We start from the raw sequence: 18748 nt of genomic DNA on the forward strand, positions 1-18748 counted from the left end.
CTCATACTGCAAACGGTCAGTGATGCTTATTGAGCTAGACAAAGACCTGTAATGCACAGACAATGCTTATTCTGCTTCCAGCTCTTCTCTGCAGCGCAGCTCTTCTGCAGAAACTGTTCAAGCCTTCCTTGATGTGAAATGTGTTGAGGTTACTTCTTGGTTCTGTTGCTTCTTTAGTCTTTTTATTGTTAAGAACCAAGAGCAGAGGGGGACTGACAGAGCTTTCCATAGCTAATAACTAGCTAATGGAGTAGGCAGAGAGATCTCATACCTTCCAGGTGCTTTCTTGAGGGTAGTGGCAGACCATGAAGTACATGTGTGGACTCAAGTTTTGCTATGGCTGTGTAATTACTTGGTATTTAGGAGCTGGGCTGTTGGAAACTCCCACAGAGTTGGAAGCAGCTTCTGTCAGCGCTGTACTTCAGGTGTGGAGGTTGAAACCTGTCTTCAGTGACAAAGTGTTCCACCAATTGTTTGCAGTTGTAGGTGCAGGACAGAGTGAGCCTGGGTCACTTCGATGGTGTGAGTGGAAGTAGCTGGAGGTTGTGTAGTCCAAACTCCTGTGTGAAACAGGCCCAGCTAGAGCAGGCTCACACAAGCTAGTTCAGATCTATAGATCTCTAAGGATAGGGATTTCATACAAGCCTTAATCTTGTAACTACTTTTCCCTCCTGGCTGGAATTTCACATGTTCCAAGTTGTGGTTGTTGACTCCTGTCCTGCCCCTCTGTGTCTCTCGGAAAAGCCTGGTTCTGTCCCCTGCATGAACAAAGTAGCTGCAGACAGCAGCAAGATCTCTCCTCAGCTTTCTGTTAGGGGTGAACAAGCCCAGTTCTCTTCACCATCCATCCTGGTTGCCCTCTGCTTCGCTTGCTTCCATATGTCACTGCCTTTCTTGTAGTGGGGAACATGAAATTGGATGTGGTATTCGGGATCTGCCCTGACAGATGTGCGAGGTATGAGCGGAGGTTCAGAACTGCCCGATTTGGTGGCTCCGGAGCCTGCTATTGCAGCCTAGCCTGTGCTGCAAGGGGTGCTGGTGCATGTGCAACTTCTGCAATGCCGCAGCATTGCTTCAGGGGCTGCACGTGTTATTGCACATAAACTTAGTAAGCTGCCCCTCGAGGTTAAGGGGTGCTGGCAAAGTTTAATGCAACCCCTGCATCTCTGGTGGGAGAAAAGGGAGGAACGCCCACCTACAGAGGAATGAGACCGCAGCTGCATCACTAGAGGGCGACGGAGCAAGCAGGCAGCTCAGGCCTCTGTGTCCACGCTGCACCTAGCAGGAGCTGCAATAGGATGCCATTTTATTGCAGCTAGAAGTGGCTGATGACTAAGTTCCTTTCGGCTTAGCTCTGGCAATTGGATATCACTGTCCTAGGGTGCCCTTTCTAATTCCTTGCAGGGTGAAAAAGGTGAACCTTCTTCCTGCTTATGAAATAGCTGCTGCTGCATGAGATCAGCTTGAGTCGGGTACAACAGCAAGAGTCAGATTTTTCTAGTGGAAGCATGCAGTTAAGTACAGAACTAATTTCCTTACTCATTCCTGCTTATACAATAGCTGTATGAGGGAGATAGATACTGCATCTCTCTTCAGAAGATGGTAACAACAGCTCCTAACCTCCCTGCAGCAGTGACCTTCTCTGGCTCCAGGGTAGTGAACACTCACACCTTGCACATGTGGAATTTAGGTGACCTGTGCTGGACTCTGGGCATTCTTCTGGCAGGAAACTTACCCTTATAGTGTGCATCATGGCAATCAACAGTCTAGAAATTTGGAACTTGAGTTGACCCCTAATATTAGTAATATTAGAACTGACTTTGGTACTAACAAAAGCACCAGGCCAAGGGCTAAACTATGGGCTTTATGCAAAAAATGTGAAGTTTGTGTTGTTGTGTGGTGGTGTTGGTTTTTTTTTTTTTTTACAGCACCTTGTTATAGGTGGTACCTGCCCTTCAGTTTTGAGGGCTTTATACATTTGCTGATTGTAAAAAGCCTTTTCCTTTAACGCTGGAGGGGTGGTGATGCTGACTTCAACCTCTCTTTGCTCCTCAGCTAGACAAGCTTGGTAAGTGGTGTTAAATAAATGATAGTCAGGCACTCAGTTAATCAAATCAAACTTTATTCCTGTGAATTCCTATACCAACATTTAAAGTTCTGAGCTGAACCACTGATACAGGTGTACAGCTTAAGCAGCTGTGAATAGAAAAATTACTGCTTGTATAAACTTCAAATGGTAAAACCTCCCAAAATGCATGTCTATTTCAGCCACCAGCTTCTTGCTATAGGTTCAGGTCTAAATATCCTGCTTCTCTTGAAGCTTTGACTTTTATATTAAAAACTGCAACCATCAGCTTTAAAAAATGAAAGCAAAGACAAATCTAAGAAATAGATTGAAGTATTCCACTGCTGTAGAGTCAGTCCTCACTTTTTCATAACTATTAGAAACATATACAATTTCTCTTGGATAGACAAGAGAAAAGAAGGGGAAGTCTAACAACTCGTAAAGCCTCACCATTGTATCATCTGAATTATTTAAACATTTAGCATAAATTCCTTTTGAAGTACTCCTGATGCACAGTATTACTACCCCTAGTGTACTAGTCAATCAAGGTAAATTTGTGCAACAGATACTGGGAGGTCCCCAGCCATGCCTTGTTTGTAACTGCTTTTTCTCAGGGGTGTACGGAAGGGAGACAAACAGTTCCTGCTGTATGTGAAGGCTGGGGGAAGCAAGAAGTTTGTGGAACTGCAGCAATCCCCTTTCATCAAAGGGGATGTTAACAGTGCAGCAGAGTAGCCTGTTTAAGTGCATGCTGGCTACACTGCAAGAGGCGGCAGGTACTGAGACGATTTTATCTATGCCTAAAGCTTTTTCCTCTTTCTGGGGTCTGAAATGGAAGCTGTAACATCCAAAACTGAGCTTTGCCAGCTGTGACTGTTGTTGGTCACTCACAAGTTGTGGTTGCTGTGACAAATTGCTAATTGCTGTGTAGCTCTGGTGATCTCTGTGGGTAAAAGAGCTCTGCTAACCCTAGAGGGCAGCTCGCCTGTGCCTTCCACAAGGGTGGGTTGTCCCTGACAGCATGCAGACACCATCCCTCTGTACAACTCCAGGCCTGGGTCATGAATTGTGTCGCTCTGGGCCCTGCTTTGCCCTCTCCCAGGATAGGCAGTAGCTGCTTCTTGCAAGGCAGCATAGGCTTGTATAAAGAACATCCTACTTCAGGAATAAAAGCAGCACCTACAAATAGGTGTTATTGCATCATTTTGGAGAATACTGACTAACCGCATGTTTAATCAAGTAACATGACCAAGCAGGCATACTCTCCAGGCCTGAGGGTGATATAAACTATCCAGTCATATGAGCTTTTTCCACTCAGCTGAAGAGACACCGCAAGTGGCAGGACTCCAGCCCAAGTAAGTGCATGCTAGACCATGGTGTCAGTTGTCTTTGAGAACTCAGTTCTGGCTTTCTGCTCCTCTTTGCTTTCCTGTCCTTCAAGCACATGGACTCATTCATGTCAAGGTGACCCAAACAGGAGCCTGCACCAAGTTACAGTTCTGTGCTCTGAGCCAGCAGCTATTTCCAGTAGTCTCCCTTATGTTAAGTGTTTAATTCAGTGGTGCTTAGTGTACTCCAACACTTCTGGGAAGGATCTAGAAAATAACAAAAGGCTGCCATCCACTTGTTAGAAATGCTGCATGGACTCCTTAAACCCCATAACTATATGTTTTTATCTCAAATGCAGGCATATGTCAGCTATAAGTCATACAAGGTGGGGGGCAAACCCTTCCTACTTCTGTAAGCCCATTCACTGGGACAGAGTACACAAGCCTGACACCAACTGCCCTGACCTTGAAAAGCCACAGAGCAGAAGGGAGCTGGAGAAGGACAGAGGTCTGGGGTCTCCTCTCAGCAGGTTATTTTGAGTTAAGACACCTGCCAGCCAGCAAATGGGAAAGTTCACCACCACAGCACAGATTTTAAAATGGTGCCTTGCCTTAAACAAATCACAGCCTACTGCTGCATATTACATTAAACCCAACAGGTCAACATAACTCTTTTTTAGCACCATTACAGGTCAGGAAAATACATTTATGACATGCAATGTACCTAGTGCAGAATCTGCAAGATGGAGTTGTTCTGCTGGTCCAATTCAAGCAGCATGTACACATCTCTATAAAATCACCTGAATCTAAAAGGTTACAAATCCTAAACTGGAGTTGAGTTCCTAAAATTAGGTCACTGATTTGGCCCTGCTCAGACCATAATGTGATCTACAGGTTTTTGATCCTTTATTTAAATGATCCTTAAACAACCTTTTGTTCTCCATCTGCTAGAAGGTATCAGTAAGAATCTATTTGTTTCATCATAAGTTTCCGGCTGTACTCATAGGCAAGGAACAGTGCCCCGTTGGCCAGGAATGCTCGGATCATAGTTGGCTTTAGTCCAGAATACAAGGCAAGTACACCTGGAAATGAAATCAGAACCAGTTAGCAATTTATTAAAACGCCTATCTGCATCAACCACTGTGCTTTTACCTTCAAAGGATACTGAAGTAATGCTTCTGCTTAGAGGGGCACGCACACAGAGAGCGCTGAACTCACTGGTGTAGCAGCTAACCGCAGGGTTACTGGATATTGATACAGAATGAGTATCTAGAGTTGTCAGGTGAGTTGAGCCCTTTAAGTGCTTATGTTAGAAGCTTATCTCAGGTATGAGAGAGTCTTCAGAAGGCTGCCTTGGTCACCCAAGGATACCATTCACAGCAGCTGTACCACAGCTAGCAAGGGGGCAGACAGAACAGCAGGACTATGTTGGAGCCATGCCCCAAGACAGGCTCCTGCTCTGATGAGCATATTCCCTAGTAACAGGGCCGTGGACATTCTTACACTATCTTCTGAAGTGCCTGGTGCAGGCCTTTTCCAGAGATAAGACATTGAGGTAGATGGCCCAAGTTGCCAGGATTGATTTATCAAACAGCCCTCATTCAGCCATACATTAACTTCTAGAGGTGAAGAAAAATTCTGTACTGAACTTAACGGATTCCTTCAATTTTCATGTATAGGTTTGGTCATAGGTAACGGAGCTCATTCCTTTAGCTGCTTTCAATGCATACTGAGCTTTTGTTAGCTTTAAGTGAATTGTCTCCTGCACCAAGAGGCATCACAGATACAGTAGGTCTCAATTTCTAGATTCCAAGCTTTCCAGACTACATGAAGCATCAATATTTGTTTGTTAGAAACAGTTATTGTCTAACACATTATCAGTGGACTACATTTCTTAACCAATCATCTTTGGTATTGGAGGCTATAGATTTCAATCTGCAGCCCTACAGATTCAGTTGATATGCTGCGTACCCACCTTCAGTTCTCACAACAGTTACGAATGTTCCCATAAAGCCTGCCTGTTTTCCAGCCATTGAAAGAACCTGAATTCTAGATTTGACACAGTCCACAGGATACACAGCAATCCACAGACAGCTGCCTCCAAAACCTCCACTCAGTAGCAAAGGAATGGGACCTAAAGATAAGAAATAAGCTTTTATACACACCACAAAATATTCACCAACATAAATATTACATTATTTCATCTACAGAAGTCAAAGAGAACACAGAGGAACCTGCTTATGACAAAAGAGCAGTTTCTGCTTCCCCACAAACCTTTAAGTTAATTTTAAGCCACTGGTAAGTTGCAAGTCTAACCAGAAGCTCAAAGGTTATAAGGAGTGCCTCTAAGATTATTGGCCATGCTAAAAAAGCATAATTCAGAATTTGGTTTTGACTGTATTAACTAAATTAACACCACTCCTTTCACACTTGTAATCACTTTCCAATGCTAATTATGAAATGGTTTAGAGTAACATCACATAGTGTCACTAATCACCTATAGAGATTTATCTGGTACAGTGAAGTTGCTTTGTGATCAGTCATTTTTCATGATGCAACCTCATTTTGTGTTTCAGATCAGATGTTTATAAACATTTTGCAACAACAAAGACCAGAATGCATGCAGCTGAGATCCTAACTCCCAGCACGACAAAGTGTAATTGTGCAGTCTTTCAACAGGAGACAAGCAATCTTTATTCTGGCATCTCCTTAATTTTTTCATGTCTAATTTTCAATCTCAGTGTTCTCTTACTATCATTGTGATGACAACTAATGGTCAGCGTACATTTCAGCATACACTTGAACATACAGTTCAAGAGAATACAGCTGAAGATGTCAAAATCACTCTAAACAGCTGCTGAAAGGAAATAGTTTGGAGTTGTGTTACACTGTAGAATCAGATCTTTAAGTAGTTTTGTAATGTTACTGTTAGCTCACTGTATTTATTCTCCATCTACAGTACATCCTGCTCCATTGGAAAATGGTCACTTCAATAATTCATTACTATATATACAGAATATGGAGTTCTGCATTTTGTGTATGTTCAGTTTCCTTCATTTTATATGTATTTTACAACTGCTGCGGATGACTAGCATAGCTCCCTCCCTTATGTCCCAGGACAGTAAGCTAGAATCCACCTGGGAAAAGGGGCACCGTACCTAATTCATCTTTTGATCTCCCAGAGGCAAAGAACGTCCGGCTCAGTTCATATCCTCCAAAGAAGAAGAAATAGCCTGGGACTTCCCGCAGCAAAGTGCTTGACAGGCCACGGTAAAATCCAAGGGGACCATCCTTTTGAATAACACCCTTCACTACTGACCAAACTGTACTGATAGAGAGGTTGATCCAGTTAGTGATGCTTAATAGCCAGATAAGAAGAAGGTTACAGAACGATAAGCAACTGCAGCTACAATTAAGGGTTAGGATGCATTGTGCAGACAACAGGACTCAGGTAAGACTTAGAACAAGATCCTGCCAGGAGCCCTTCGCTGGCACCCAGCTTTACTAGTGCCTGAAAGATCTCCAGGCTGGTGACCCTCCCAGCCACAATTCTTCTCTGGTTAACAGCGGACTACGAATGTGACACTGAGCCAATACAGAATTAAAAATAATAAATACACATAAAAGGGTTTCAGAGATACTGGGCAGGGTGTATACTTACTTGTGTCCCTGGATTATCTTTCCTGACAACTGCATTTCATGCATGGCCTGCAGCCGGCACTTCACCAGCTCTGTAGGACACAGGACAAGGGTGGCAAAGGCAGAGGCGAAGGAGCCTGCAGCAGCGTTCTGCAGATCACTGCAAGAGAGAAACTGCAGAAGGTATTTGGGCACTGACCTTCAGTGCAGTGGAGCCACTGCACCAGCAATCAGCTTCCTTGAACCTGTACTCTAAATATCAAGAAAAACTGACAGACAGTCTTGGGGGAAAGAGTCTCAAAGGAAAATGGCAGTTACTTGAACTAGGAAGATGAAAAACCTAGCTCATCCCATCTTCATATACAACTCAAGTACATCCTTTTGACACCTGAGAATATACATTGCAACCTTTACCCTTCTTGCTATACTTTAGTGATTGCAGCAGAATAAACACTATCAAATCTTCTTCCTCTTGGCTTTTATAAAAATTTCGATAGACTTGTTTTACTGGGCAACTTTTGGGTACTACTTACTTCCTCAAAGAGAATAGGAGCAATAATCACCTCATACAGGTGTCAGTGTTCTCAAATCCACCTGACCAGTATTAATACAGGTTTTCAGTGGAAGATGCTCAAAATCTGAAACCAAGGCACAATGCACCACTGTACTCTTTCTATGGATGTGCTGCCATGAATGCAACCATGTGAATCTGAGATAGTGCAGACAAACATAAGCCACGCCACTGAACAGGACATCACTGTAATCTGCATCGACTCACAGTATTCCAAAACTGGGAATTTGCTGTGATATTACACATATCGCAAAGTCTGGGCTGCTAAACTGCCAGGCCTCAAAAGGCTGGTACTCTGGGATTGTACTACTTTATTATACACTTTAAACAGCTCCTACAGACATTGGTGTGTTGGACAGGAGCTGCACAATAGCACAGAGCAAGCGGAGCTTCTCTCTTCTTTCAGAGCCTGGGGATTCAGCCCAGCGGAGACTGACCTCACTGCTTCACAGAAATACTTTCTGTAGAAGGGAGATGTTTGCCCTGTGCCCAGCAGTTTTACACACCTACAGTACCAGAGATTAAAGCTACAACTTTTCGTCTTACAGAAGCATCACGGAACTGAAGTTGTGACAGGAAGCAAAGCTTGTGACATATTCAGATATGGCAGTGACAAGAACCATCAAAGTGGAAGAAATTAGTAACTGGCTGCAGAGCAGCAACTGAATAATATGTGGTAAACAAACGGCAACATTGATCACACAACCCTCTTGCAGCACACAAAGCTTGGCTTAATAGGGATCTGAGACGCAACCCAATAAAGCTCAAGACAGAAAAAGGCAGAGTTAAAAATACAGTATGTGGCTGAGCCCTGCAGTTATTAAGCTATGAGCTAGAGCAAGGCAATAAGGTTACACATTAGGATAAGAAAATATGGAAGAGGTGTGTTAAAACTATGCACTGAAGGGTGCACGGGATCCTTTCTCCTTCAGGGGAGAAAAAAACCAGATGCTATCAGACTTGAAAAGAATTCTGGCACATGTACATAAAGGACCAGATTTAGCCCTAATTCAGATCTTTCCTACTTTTGCCTGTTGATGTTTAATTCTACATACAAAAATTCAACTGCACCCACTGTTTAGGCTTTGGTCTTTAATACAGTGAACCTCGCTGCAGAAGTGATAAGCCTTGAACCCTGTTCAAGTGTCCTCTCAACTCAAAATGCCTAATGCAGTGTTTTTTCTGGGTGGGAGATTTTTGATCACACAGCACAGGAGCAAGAATCCTCTACTCTTACACTGCTGCTTCCTCTATAAAAGGCATTTATCTTGTTTTTCAAAGAAAATAACCTGCTGAAGATGGCTAGTCACGTACTGAGAAAGTCAAACTGAGGTGAACAAGGATAATAGTTCTCTCAGTTTAGACTTTGGCACGGAACGAAATCAGTTTGGTTGGACTAAATGGACATTTAAAGACAAATGGAATTTAGCACTTCTCTTTCCATTTGGTTGTCTCAGTTTAGACTTTAGCATGGAATGAAATCAGTTTGGTTGGACTAAATGGATGTTAAAAGATAAATGGAATTTAGCATGTCTCTCTCCATTTGTTTTCTTTTTGACTCATGTATCAGTGCCATGTATTCCTTTAACTAGAAAAAGTGTTGTTTTGTAACTGTCCTTGTAACTGTTTTGCAAGGCACTGACCAGGGTATCACTAAACACATGCAGACTAGGCAAGTTTATTTCCAAGCCATTTAAAAGGTATTAGTGAAAAGGTAACTTAAAGCAAAACCAAACTATTATAGCTGGTTTTGAGAAATCTCAAATGCTACAAAATAAAGAAAAAGTAACAAGCAATTGCTTAGATACAGGTAAGAAAAATGGTCAGGTTCACCTCAGTTTGCAACTTCACGTGTTTTGTTCTTCAGGCTAAGACACTACGACAGTTTTTGAACAGCAGAGGCAATAAAGGTAATCATAGTTCTTGTCATGTCTGGAGGATAGCCACCTCATCAGGGTTTCTTCCATCCCCTACAGCACACTACAAAGGCTTCCTGACTCTTCCACAGTGAGAATGGGTGGAGACGTCCCAGACAGACCACGTGTACGCAGGGCGCCACTGCAGACCACGTCAATACAACTCTCTCATACATGCACCTCATAAGACGCCTCCACAATGATCCAGATGAAGAGACCAAAAGGGAGAAATCTTTCAAGTAAACCTAAATGCTTTAATGTTTTGTCCTAATACAGCCATGCAGTCACACTATTTGCTCTTCAACCAACAGTGAATTAAACAGCCATCCTGGATCTGAAAAGTACCAGTACCTGACCAAGGAAAGAGGGGTAAGATGTCAGAGGCACTTGCTATTGCTACATATTCAAATTACATTCCCATTCTGTATCCTACTCCAAAGGCTTGGAGTAGTACATCTACGTATACTGTTTGAAGGTTTCCTGCGCTACCTCCCCTACGTACACCCTAAACATGCTGTCTCAGTCAGCTGAAGAGATAATCCTAGGACCTCTGGAAGTGTGTGGTCTGCCCCCCAGGAGGATCGCAAAAGATGGTTAAGAAGCAAAGCACGCTGTAGGTAGGCCTACCTTCTACATTTTAGTGGGCAGAAAAAGATAAGGAGTCTGTAAGCTGAGCAAGCAGAAAATCCCTGATCTAAGAAAGCAATAAAAAAGGTGGAAACAATTCTGTCTCAGCTGAGAGGTCTCAACTGCCAGAGAATAGTGAAAGAGAATTGAAGTGGAGAGCAATTAATGTAAGTTTCTTCATTGCTTCATATTCCCTTATAGCAGGCCTCAGTCTTAAGATACAGCACATCCAGGAGAACACCTCATGTACCGCCACTTTTAGATACTTGTCTTCCACTTAGGTAGCTACCCATGTCATGTCATGTCAGAGATCTCAAATGCAGAATCATGGCCTCCTCAACTACTTCCATTTGGAGACAGACACGACAGAGGCAGAACAAAGCTATTAATGAAAAGCTGAATGTGGTTAACCTTGTGTTACTCTCTGAATGGAGTTAGGACAGTATGAGAAGTCTTTTACACACTGTGGGGCAGCACAAGGATGGAGAAGGTGCAGCTACTCTCAGTGCTGCACAGAAGACGTACCTTGAGAAATGCGTAACAGTAAGGCACACCGAGACTGCCGGACCACTGACAGCTCTAAAGTGATGCACCTGGAGAAAAGCCATCCTAGCTAGAAAGAGATTATGATCGTTACGCCAGTGCATAAATCCACAACTTGTTCACACCCCGAATACTGTGCACCACTCTGGTCTCATGAGCTCAAACCCAGATGCATTAGAATTACCAGAGTTTCAAAAAAGGCAACAAGGACAGTTAAAAGAACAGCTCCTGAGTGTCCACTGACTAGGAGGGCTGGGATCCTTTCACCTAGGAAAAGACTCAGGTGGGGAAAAGGGGCACGAAGTAATGGACAGAGGTCTACAAAACCCCAAGCGGCACAGAGACAGTGGCTAAGGACCAACTGCCTCTTCCAGTTACAGAATTAATGATTATCACCTGCAGAACTCCCTGCCAAAGTGTACCGCAGATGCAAGGAACTTACAAGAATTTGAGGGGAAACTGGACAAGGGCTTCAAAAGGGATCCAAAGTCACTGACCAGATCACACCAGGCTCAAAAAATCCTCTGAACTAAGAATACAGCCTGGCAGAGGACTCAGAGTAAATATCAAACACTTTCTCTCTTCTTTCTCATTCCTTAGGCAACCACTTATTACCAGTACTACAGAAAACACACTGTGCAAAATTAGACCCTCGGTCTAACCACCATTACATTCAAGCTTTTGAAACTTAAATAAATGAATTTAAAAAGTAAGGCAATATGAGAAAAGTGTCCTTTCCCCTTAGTATGCCTCCCTGTAAGAGGAAACATTACCTCCCCTGCAAAATCAGAACAACCTAGAGATCAAGGGAACACAGCTTTCAGGTGTTGCAATGCTCATGCCCTTTGGTAAGATGTTCCAGGTCTTGAATATTCCAATTAAGTTGTGATTATCTAAACCAGCCAGCTGCAGTGACAAGTAGATGGCTCTGTTATAACATATCGTAGCACCAAGGTCTATATTCCAAAAGTTACTACACTGCATACTGGCAGAGGGGGACCTGGGACATCAGTTGCACCCTGACAATACAGTATTTGCAAGTAGCAGTTGCATGACTTTTTATTTATTTAATTTAAAACATGAAACAGATTTCTATTACTAACCTGAGCTTTGCTTTCCTGTCTACTCCAACAATTCTTCTCACAATTTGTTGGCAAAATCCATAGCACATGAACAGAACGGAGTTCTCCGCAATGTTGGCTATAAGCGCTGGTGTGGTTCCCTTGTAGAAGCCTCGAAACCCCACTTGCTTATAGGTTTTCACAAAACAGTCAACAATTCCTTTGTACATGTCGGGGAACGTCTGCATCTTCACCTTTGCGGTGTCAAAGGGCTGGCCAGTCACCACGCATGCTGTCCCACCTAAGCAAGCAGTGGAAGTTAAGAGGGTGGCTGAAGGTCATCACAACCGAAATGCCTATACACAAGCAGCACTGTTAGGAAAACCACACAGAAAGAGATGAAAGAATTCTCTGCAGGAAAAGGCAACTGCACTGATTTTAGCACAATGGCATCAATTGTCAGTGGTGAATTTCATTACCTGAAGAAAAAAAATCATGCATAAGAGCAGTAACAGCTTGATTCTCATTAAACATTTCTTTACCTTACTAAAAGCAAGCATCTAAATGAGTCAGTTCACTTACATGAACAGGTACTGAATTAGAGGCATTGTTCTGCAATCAAGTCACTTGTGTTAATGAGTTAAGCAACATTTTCCCTTGCTCATCAATGCAGTGGTTCAGAAGCCATCTGATTTTACGTTCCAACAATAACAAAAAACTGAAAGATTTGTAATCAAGCGAGACAAAGGTTCCCCCAGGACAAGAACACTGCTGAGAGAGTGCTAAAACTGATGATGCATTATAAATTGATAACAAAAGACTCAAGCTCTTTACTTCAAAACTCCAGATGATTCTTATTTACATTTATTCCCACATACTGGAAGAAAGCGTCCAGGATAAGCTGAAAAAGGGCAAAAGGGCAAAATTTCTCAATGTGTTATCTTTTCCAAACTGAACTGCAAGGTCAATACCCTGAAAACTTGTGAGATATTTCCATCAATGTCATCAATAACCACTTTGCCCACAGCGCAGTGTTCTTCCACAAAATCTAACTCAATTCAGTGGTCTGCAGAAAGAGCTAACGTTACACTTTCAGAAAGAAATACCAGCATACACTGACAGCAATCTATTAGGAGCCAATACCTAACAGGAAGCATATGATAGATGTACCTTATATAAACTTTATGGTTTTGCTTTTTCAGCAAGAGAGAAGAACCATCCTAAAACAGAAGCTGATCTTTAACCAAAGCACAGTTGACATGCATACATCTTAAAAAGGGCAACTTAACAAGATGTTTTTTCAGCTATGAAACTGAAATAATTACCTGTAAATGCAGATAATGTAAAGAAACTGAAACAAATGTGTGAATCCAATTAAGATTAGCTATTTTTCTTCTAAGTGGGGAGTAGAAGAGTAAGCAAGTGTTTGTTTAACCAGGGTGATTTTCAATCGATTTTAGTCTTTGCAAACACATTTGTGTTACATTGTTGTCGCTCCTCTGCAAAGAGGTACTTCAGGTCTTTAAGAGGAACTCAAGATCCTAGCTCCCATAAAACTTTATTCTCAACCAGATGGATCATTAAAAGCTTCAGAGCAAATCATGCAAGGACACATGAAGAGCTGCTTGCTGTGGGAGGGATAACCAAGGAGAAAAGTACCTGGCTCAGACCAGTAGCATCCATGTAAGCCTCAGATGAAAAGCAGAGCTGGAAAGGCTCAGCCAATGCTACCTGCAGGCAAGTCAGGTAGATATTAATCTACAGGACAAATGCTAGGTTCCTGTGTAAAGGCAGACCTAAAACATCCACATGTAGTAAAATAATGGCTGTTGGAAGAAGCCCAAGAAAACCAGGAATGGTCTTGGGAATGCAAAGCTGAAAAATTGGGAGTGGATTGTGAACAGCTGTTCCAAAAAGAGAAAGGGCTCTCCTTACACTGTCATTGGAGGTGGCACAAGAAGCCCAGTAAACTACAGAGATGAACTTTGTAAGCCTCAAGGTAAAGACCAAGGGTCCCAGTTAATATCTAAAATATTAAAGAAAAAAAAAAATTCTTCCAGCCAACAGTAAAGAGTCTAAAAAAACCAACAAAACCAAAACAAACCAGAAAAACAAAAAAGTCAACCCTGCTTGAACATTTAGACAAATGTGGTCCTAATAACAACATGGGAATGGTGGAGAAAAAGAGTCCTACTTAATCAAAGAAGTGATTAGAGGTTGCTTAGATCCTAGGCAAAGGACTATGACCCACAGGCAGCTAAACGACTTATTTATTCTTGTTCAGAATTTACTTGCCCCAATATGTCATTACTTAACGGCTAGTTAAGAGTGTACCTGATGAGGAAGGTAAAACCAGGTTACGCATTTGCTGGAGTACCTAGTTGTTTGCCTAGTTAAATACACTTTCTAAAGGATGCAGAGACATACGTAACACAGAAACGAGCACTACCAATGAACATAGTCAATACAAAGCAAGTATGCCAAAAGAATATGGAAAATAAATACTAGAGGAAGAGTAAAACTATCTATTACAACAGAAGTAGCAAAGAAAAAGAATAAGAACAATGATTTAGGATTACTGAAGTCATGTTGAAAAAGGTCTGAATTCCTACGTCTTACCTGAAGGAAGGAGAACTATACCAGAGAAGAAGACAGCACAATTAGTTCTAAGATCCTCTAAGCTCTACTGCCAAAAACCAAGCAAACTGCAAGTGCATGCCCTGTTAGCCTGAACGTGGGCATGGAACAGTATCACCAAGCAATGGATTTCTAAGCTAATGCTACTTTCCAGCTCTTGTAGTAGGCAAGATGAGACACACCAGGCTTCGACTCAGAAAGACAACTTCCTAAGCCAGCGTGCTCCACTGCCCTGGATGTGAACAGCAGCATTCCTGAGCTGAAGTAGCAGGAAGGAAAGGAATTACACCTCCCATTTAAGCACCTGGAACATGCACAAAACTGTCAAGAACTGCACAGATACTAAGTTGCTACTTCGGGAAATAGAGCAGACATAACAACTGTTCTTTACTGAGCACCCAAAACCAAAGGAGAATGAACAGACTAACAGAAACGTATTTTTTCTAAGGCAATGAAGGAATAATAGCAGAAACACTTCTCTTCCCCTGCAGGGAAACAGGGTGTTGTCTAGTCAATGACATATTTTGCAAAGGCTAACAAAGCAAGTATTCACTGGGCAAAACGTGGTGTCAGACGAAATGCTTTACGAAGGTGCCACGCTGGACTTCTTATCTGTCCCCCCTTGCTTTGTCACTATGCTAAGGTTAACTCCGCTCTGACAAATGACCTCACGTAACTACCCTTGAATGCACTTAACACCATTAATACTGTCATATTCACAGCATTAACACAGTCATAAAAGGACTGACTGTAATAGCTATTGTACGGGAAAGAAAAAATTAAATTGTTTAAACTGGTTACAACAGTTCATTAGACAAATCTTTCCTTCCGCCTTCTCTGTATAAATATTGCCAGCTTAGAAATGCCAGAAAGAGCCCTTTTCCCTGGTAGAGTTAAAAACCGATTCATCCCTCAGCCACAGACATTACCAAGGTGGTAATGTCAGTGCGACAGTGCAACTGTTTCCACATTTGTGACTGTCACAACTGGTCCAGCAAAACTTTATAGCACAGACTAGACCGAAGTGGAAGTTCGTTAAGTGAATTCATCACCATCAGTCCTACTGCTGAGCTTCCCAAAGATTCACACCAGGATGCTGTCTGAGCCGATAACCCTTCAAGATAGCTTCTTGTGTGTTTCAATTAGAGAGGGTTCCTGTGACAAAAGCAGCACCTCAATCACTCACACGCTGTTTGAGTTCATTCCAAAACTCTACTTGTGACTGATTCTTAAATTCATGTGAGCATGAGAACTAACACTGAAACTTAAACCTCCTTCTGGAAAATTATTAGTCTGAAATAAAGGTTACACCTTCACTGTTTGGCAGGGGTTTCACCAGGAAGGAGCGATAAGTTACAACAGTTGCAGCTACAACACTGGCTGAGGTCAGCTGCCTCACCTCCATATCCTTAAAACACAGAAGGCGAGGCTTTTTATAGCAACGGGAAACTGCTTTTCCATTTGTCAAAGCTATTAAAACTGCCCCTGAGAAGTTTTGTGCAATTAAGTTCTCTCCAGCATTACCTGCAGCTCCTGCTGTGAGGTCAATAGCAGCCTGAATAGCAGAGTTGATCCTCATGCTTCACGCTTGTTTATCAGTTACTTCAGAGCAAAGTCTCCCGTTTCCTCGCAGGTGTCGAGACACTTGTCTCCTGAAGGAAGAGAAAGATGAAGCATACAGGATTTACAACAATAACTCCGACAGGCAAAAGCATCACATGAATGCTTTCACTTCCACTCTTCCATTTAGCTTGTTCTAAACCATTGAGAGACAGAAAATGCTTGTCCCAAGGACTGAGACATGGCATATTTTGACTAATTAGTTGTGCCACCTTAGGCAAGCCCTCTGGAGTATCACTGCCTGTCTTCAGATTATTTGGGCTTTCCAGCTTCTAGTCTCCCTGGATCTCTCAAATGAAAGCAAAGAGTACCTCCAGGGAACAGCGTTGAGCATTACCTTTCTACTGATTATAGAAGCATAGTCTCCATCAGGTGTCTAAGGCTAGCTGGCAGGAACATTCCCCCACCTCCCGTCTCAGCTCCCCACCCATAAAACAAAACAGAGAATTGCTCTCCTCATGGTGAACAGCAGCTAAGAAAACTTATTCATGATGATACAGGCACATTAGGTATTTCTACGTGGCTCTCAGAAGATACGAGTAGAAAAGGAATTAATATGAACATCTAGAATTGTGTCTGGCTGTCATGTTCCCAGTGCAAGTCCCTCCCCCGCCCAGCATATAAATAAGAATTACACCTCATCTCTCAGGAAGGCAGCTGGAAAGCAGAAATACAAAGGTGACACTTTCAAATAAAACATTCAAATGAATTCAGTTCTCAAGTTTGCAGCAAGGCAATTTCACTGGGCAAGCAGTTAAAACAAGCTTGCAGTAAGACCACTGAGCCAAAGATCTCCCACTGTTTCAGAACCACGTTGCTGAGCTAGACACTTGGCTGGCAGTGCTGTCGAGAAAGTTGCATGAGTCTTAAAAAACACACAAATACACACATGAATCAGTCCTTCATTGACTGTTAAGCTTGTCTTCAAGCAGAATACGTCAGTAAACAGAACGATTTTCACTCTTCTACCTACTGTAATGCTTCTTTTGAAGCCTGTTTTCTCCCAAAATATACTTTGGAGTGGTATGAATCGGAAACATAAATTTACAGTAGGCTACATTGAAAGAATAATTAAAAAAACCCCACACTGTATGAACCACATCCTTTTTACCACTGTTACATTACAAGCACAGACACTTGCATATAAGCAGGCTTTAAGAAAGCCTGTCTCTAAACAGATTGATTACTCCTGAAGCTTAAAAAAACCCAGTAGGCCAAATACTGTCACTCAGTAACTTCACATGTCCAGTCTGTTTCAGATGTGTTGCAGAAATCTGAATATAATGGGTTTAAAAAAAAAAAGTCATTACTCTTGTAATAAATGACACTAATACATGCTATTTCCAAATTGTGGTTACAGATTTGAACTGTTTCACTACTGACAGCATAGTATGCTAGGTGTTACTACAAAACAGAGGCTCCAAGACCAAGTTACACTTCATTATCCTATATACCTCATTAGTGTTCACACAGCACGCTGCAGTTTTGCTTCTCATTTAGAGAAAAAAAAGAACGACAGATCAGCGAGACAGCCTCTGAGTGAAGGGAATTACTAGAGAACAACAATTGCCTGCCTTCGGTAAAATGTACACTGCTTGCATCATGCTGAGTGCTTATCAACTTGTGCCAGTCCCCAAAGGGAGCACGTGCCAAATCACCCACAGATACCCACTGAAAGCCTGGCAGCAGAAGGAAAAACAGAGATGCCTATAAAAATATGGATGTTTTAAGAGCCAAGGAAGTTTAGTTTCCTGGCCCATAAGAGCACACTGCCACTTCCAGAAGACTTAAGACTTAGTCAAAACTACACGGGTATTATATATGTACATACCTTCCCTCCTATTTTTTTTCCTATTGGTAATAACAGTAGCAGATCAAAAACTGCTTGTAGATAGAACAAGGCAACAACGCTGTTACTTCCAAAGCAAATCCAAGCCTCAAACCTGGAAAGACAGAAGCATTAGTTAGCGTAACAGGTCCCACAGAGTCCTCCACCCGCAGCCCCAGATGTTACTCTCTGCTGATGCCTTCTCCAAACGTAAATACACCCAGAAGGTAGCACCGCTCCTTGCCAGAGCCCGCAGAGGCCGGCCGTGTCCCCGCTCCCCCGGGCCAGAGCAGGCCGGCACCCCGGCAGCCGCAGAGCGACGCCGGCCGCCACACGTGCTCACGGCTGCCGCGGCGGGGGCTCCTCGCTGGCCCGGCCGCCAGCTCCAGCCCGGGCAAAGCCGAGGCAGGGCTTTCTGCAGGAGGGGAAGGCTCGGCCTGCAGCGGCGGTAACCCCCCGTCCCAGAGCACCCACCCCTGCCGAGCCGGAGAGCCCCGGCCTGCCTTGGCGGGGCGGCGCGGGGAGACGGCAGAGGCCTGCCGGGGCCGGAGGCCGCCTAACCCCGCACCGCCCCCGGCCCGACGCCGCTCCCGGGCGGCTGCGCGCAGCCCCCGGCTTCCCCAGGGGCCGCGCACCCCGTGCCCGCCCGCCAGGCCCCACGGGCCGCGGGGCAGCCCGGCTCCCGCCCGCGGACCCCTCCGCTCCGAGCCACGGCCACCCGGCCCGCCAAGGCAGAGGGCAAGGCCGCCCGGCGCCACCACTCACCACAGCACGCCGCCCACCCGGGCGGCCCGGCCGCCCCGCCGCCGCTGCCCCTATATAGGCGGCCAAGGGAGGCGGCGCGGCCCCCCCGCGGCCCCGGCGAAGACGCGGGCCGGGGAGGCGCTGGGCGGGCGGCGGTTCCGGGCGGGCG

General features: G+C 43.8%; 1 protein-coding gene across 3 annotated transcripts; it reads right to left on the reverse strand.

Annotated features, from left to right (window-relative positions):
- Positions 1-2100: 2100 nt before the first annotated feature.
- SLC25A15 (solute carrier family 25 member 15) lies at positions 2101-18739 on the reverse strand. 3 transcript variants are annotated; one of them, XM_087758101.1, is made up of 8 exons: positions 18601-18739; positions 17839-17950; positions 15912-16039; positions 11793-12051; positions 7055-7192; positions 6552-6721; positions 5369-5527; positions 2101-4475 (listed from the first exon to the last, which is right to left on the reverse strand). In XM_087758101.1, exons 3-8 carry the CDS (start codon positions 15964-15966, stop codon positions 4351-4353), a joined length of 906 nt encoding a protein of 301 aa, XP_087614227.1. In that variant the 5' UTR covers positions 15967-16039; positions 17839-17950; positions 18601-18739; the 3' UTR covers positions 2101-4350. The 3 variants fall into 3 exon arrangements, with proteins under 3 accessions (XP_087614227.1, XP_087614229.1, XP_087614228.1); XM_087758103.1 differs by having other exon boundaries at positions 11793-12122; XM_087758102.1 differs by lacking the exon at positions 18601-18739 and adding an exon at positions 18310-18459.
- Positions 18740-18748: the final 9 nt, after the last annotated feature.

Source organism: Nipponia nippon, unplaced genomic scaffold, assembly GCF_047370975.1.
Source record: "Nipponia nippon isolate SJK-2023a ecotype South Korea unplaced genomic scaffold, ASM4737097v1 scaffold_2, whole genome shotgun sequence".
In the NCBI taxonomy this organism is placed as follows: domain Eukaryota; kingdom Metazoa; phylum Chordata; class Aves; order Pelecaniformes; family Threskiornithidae; genus Nipponia; species Nipponia nippon.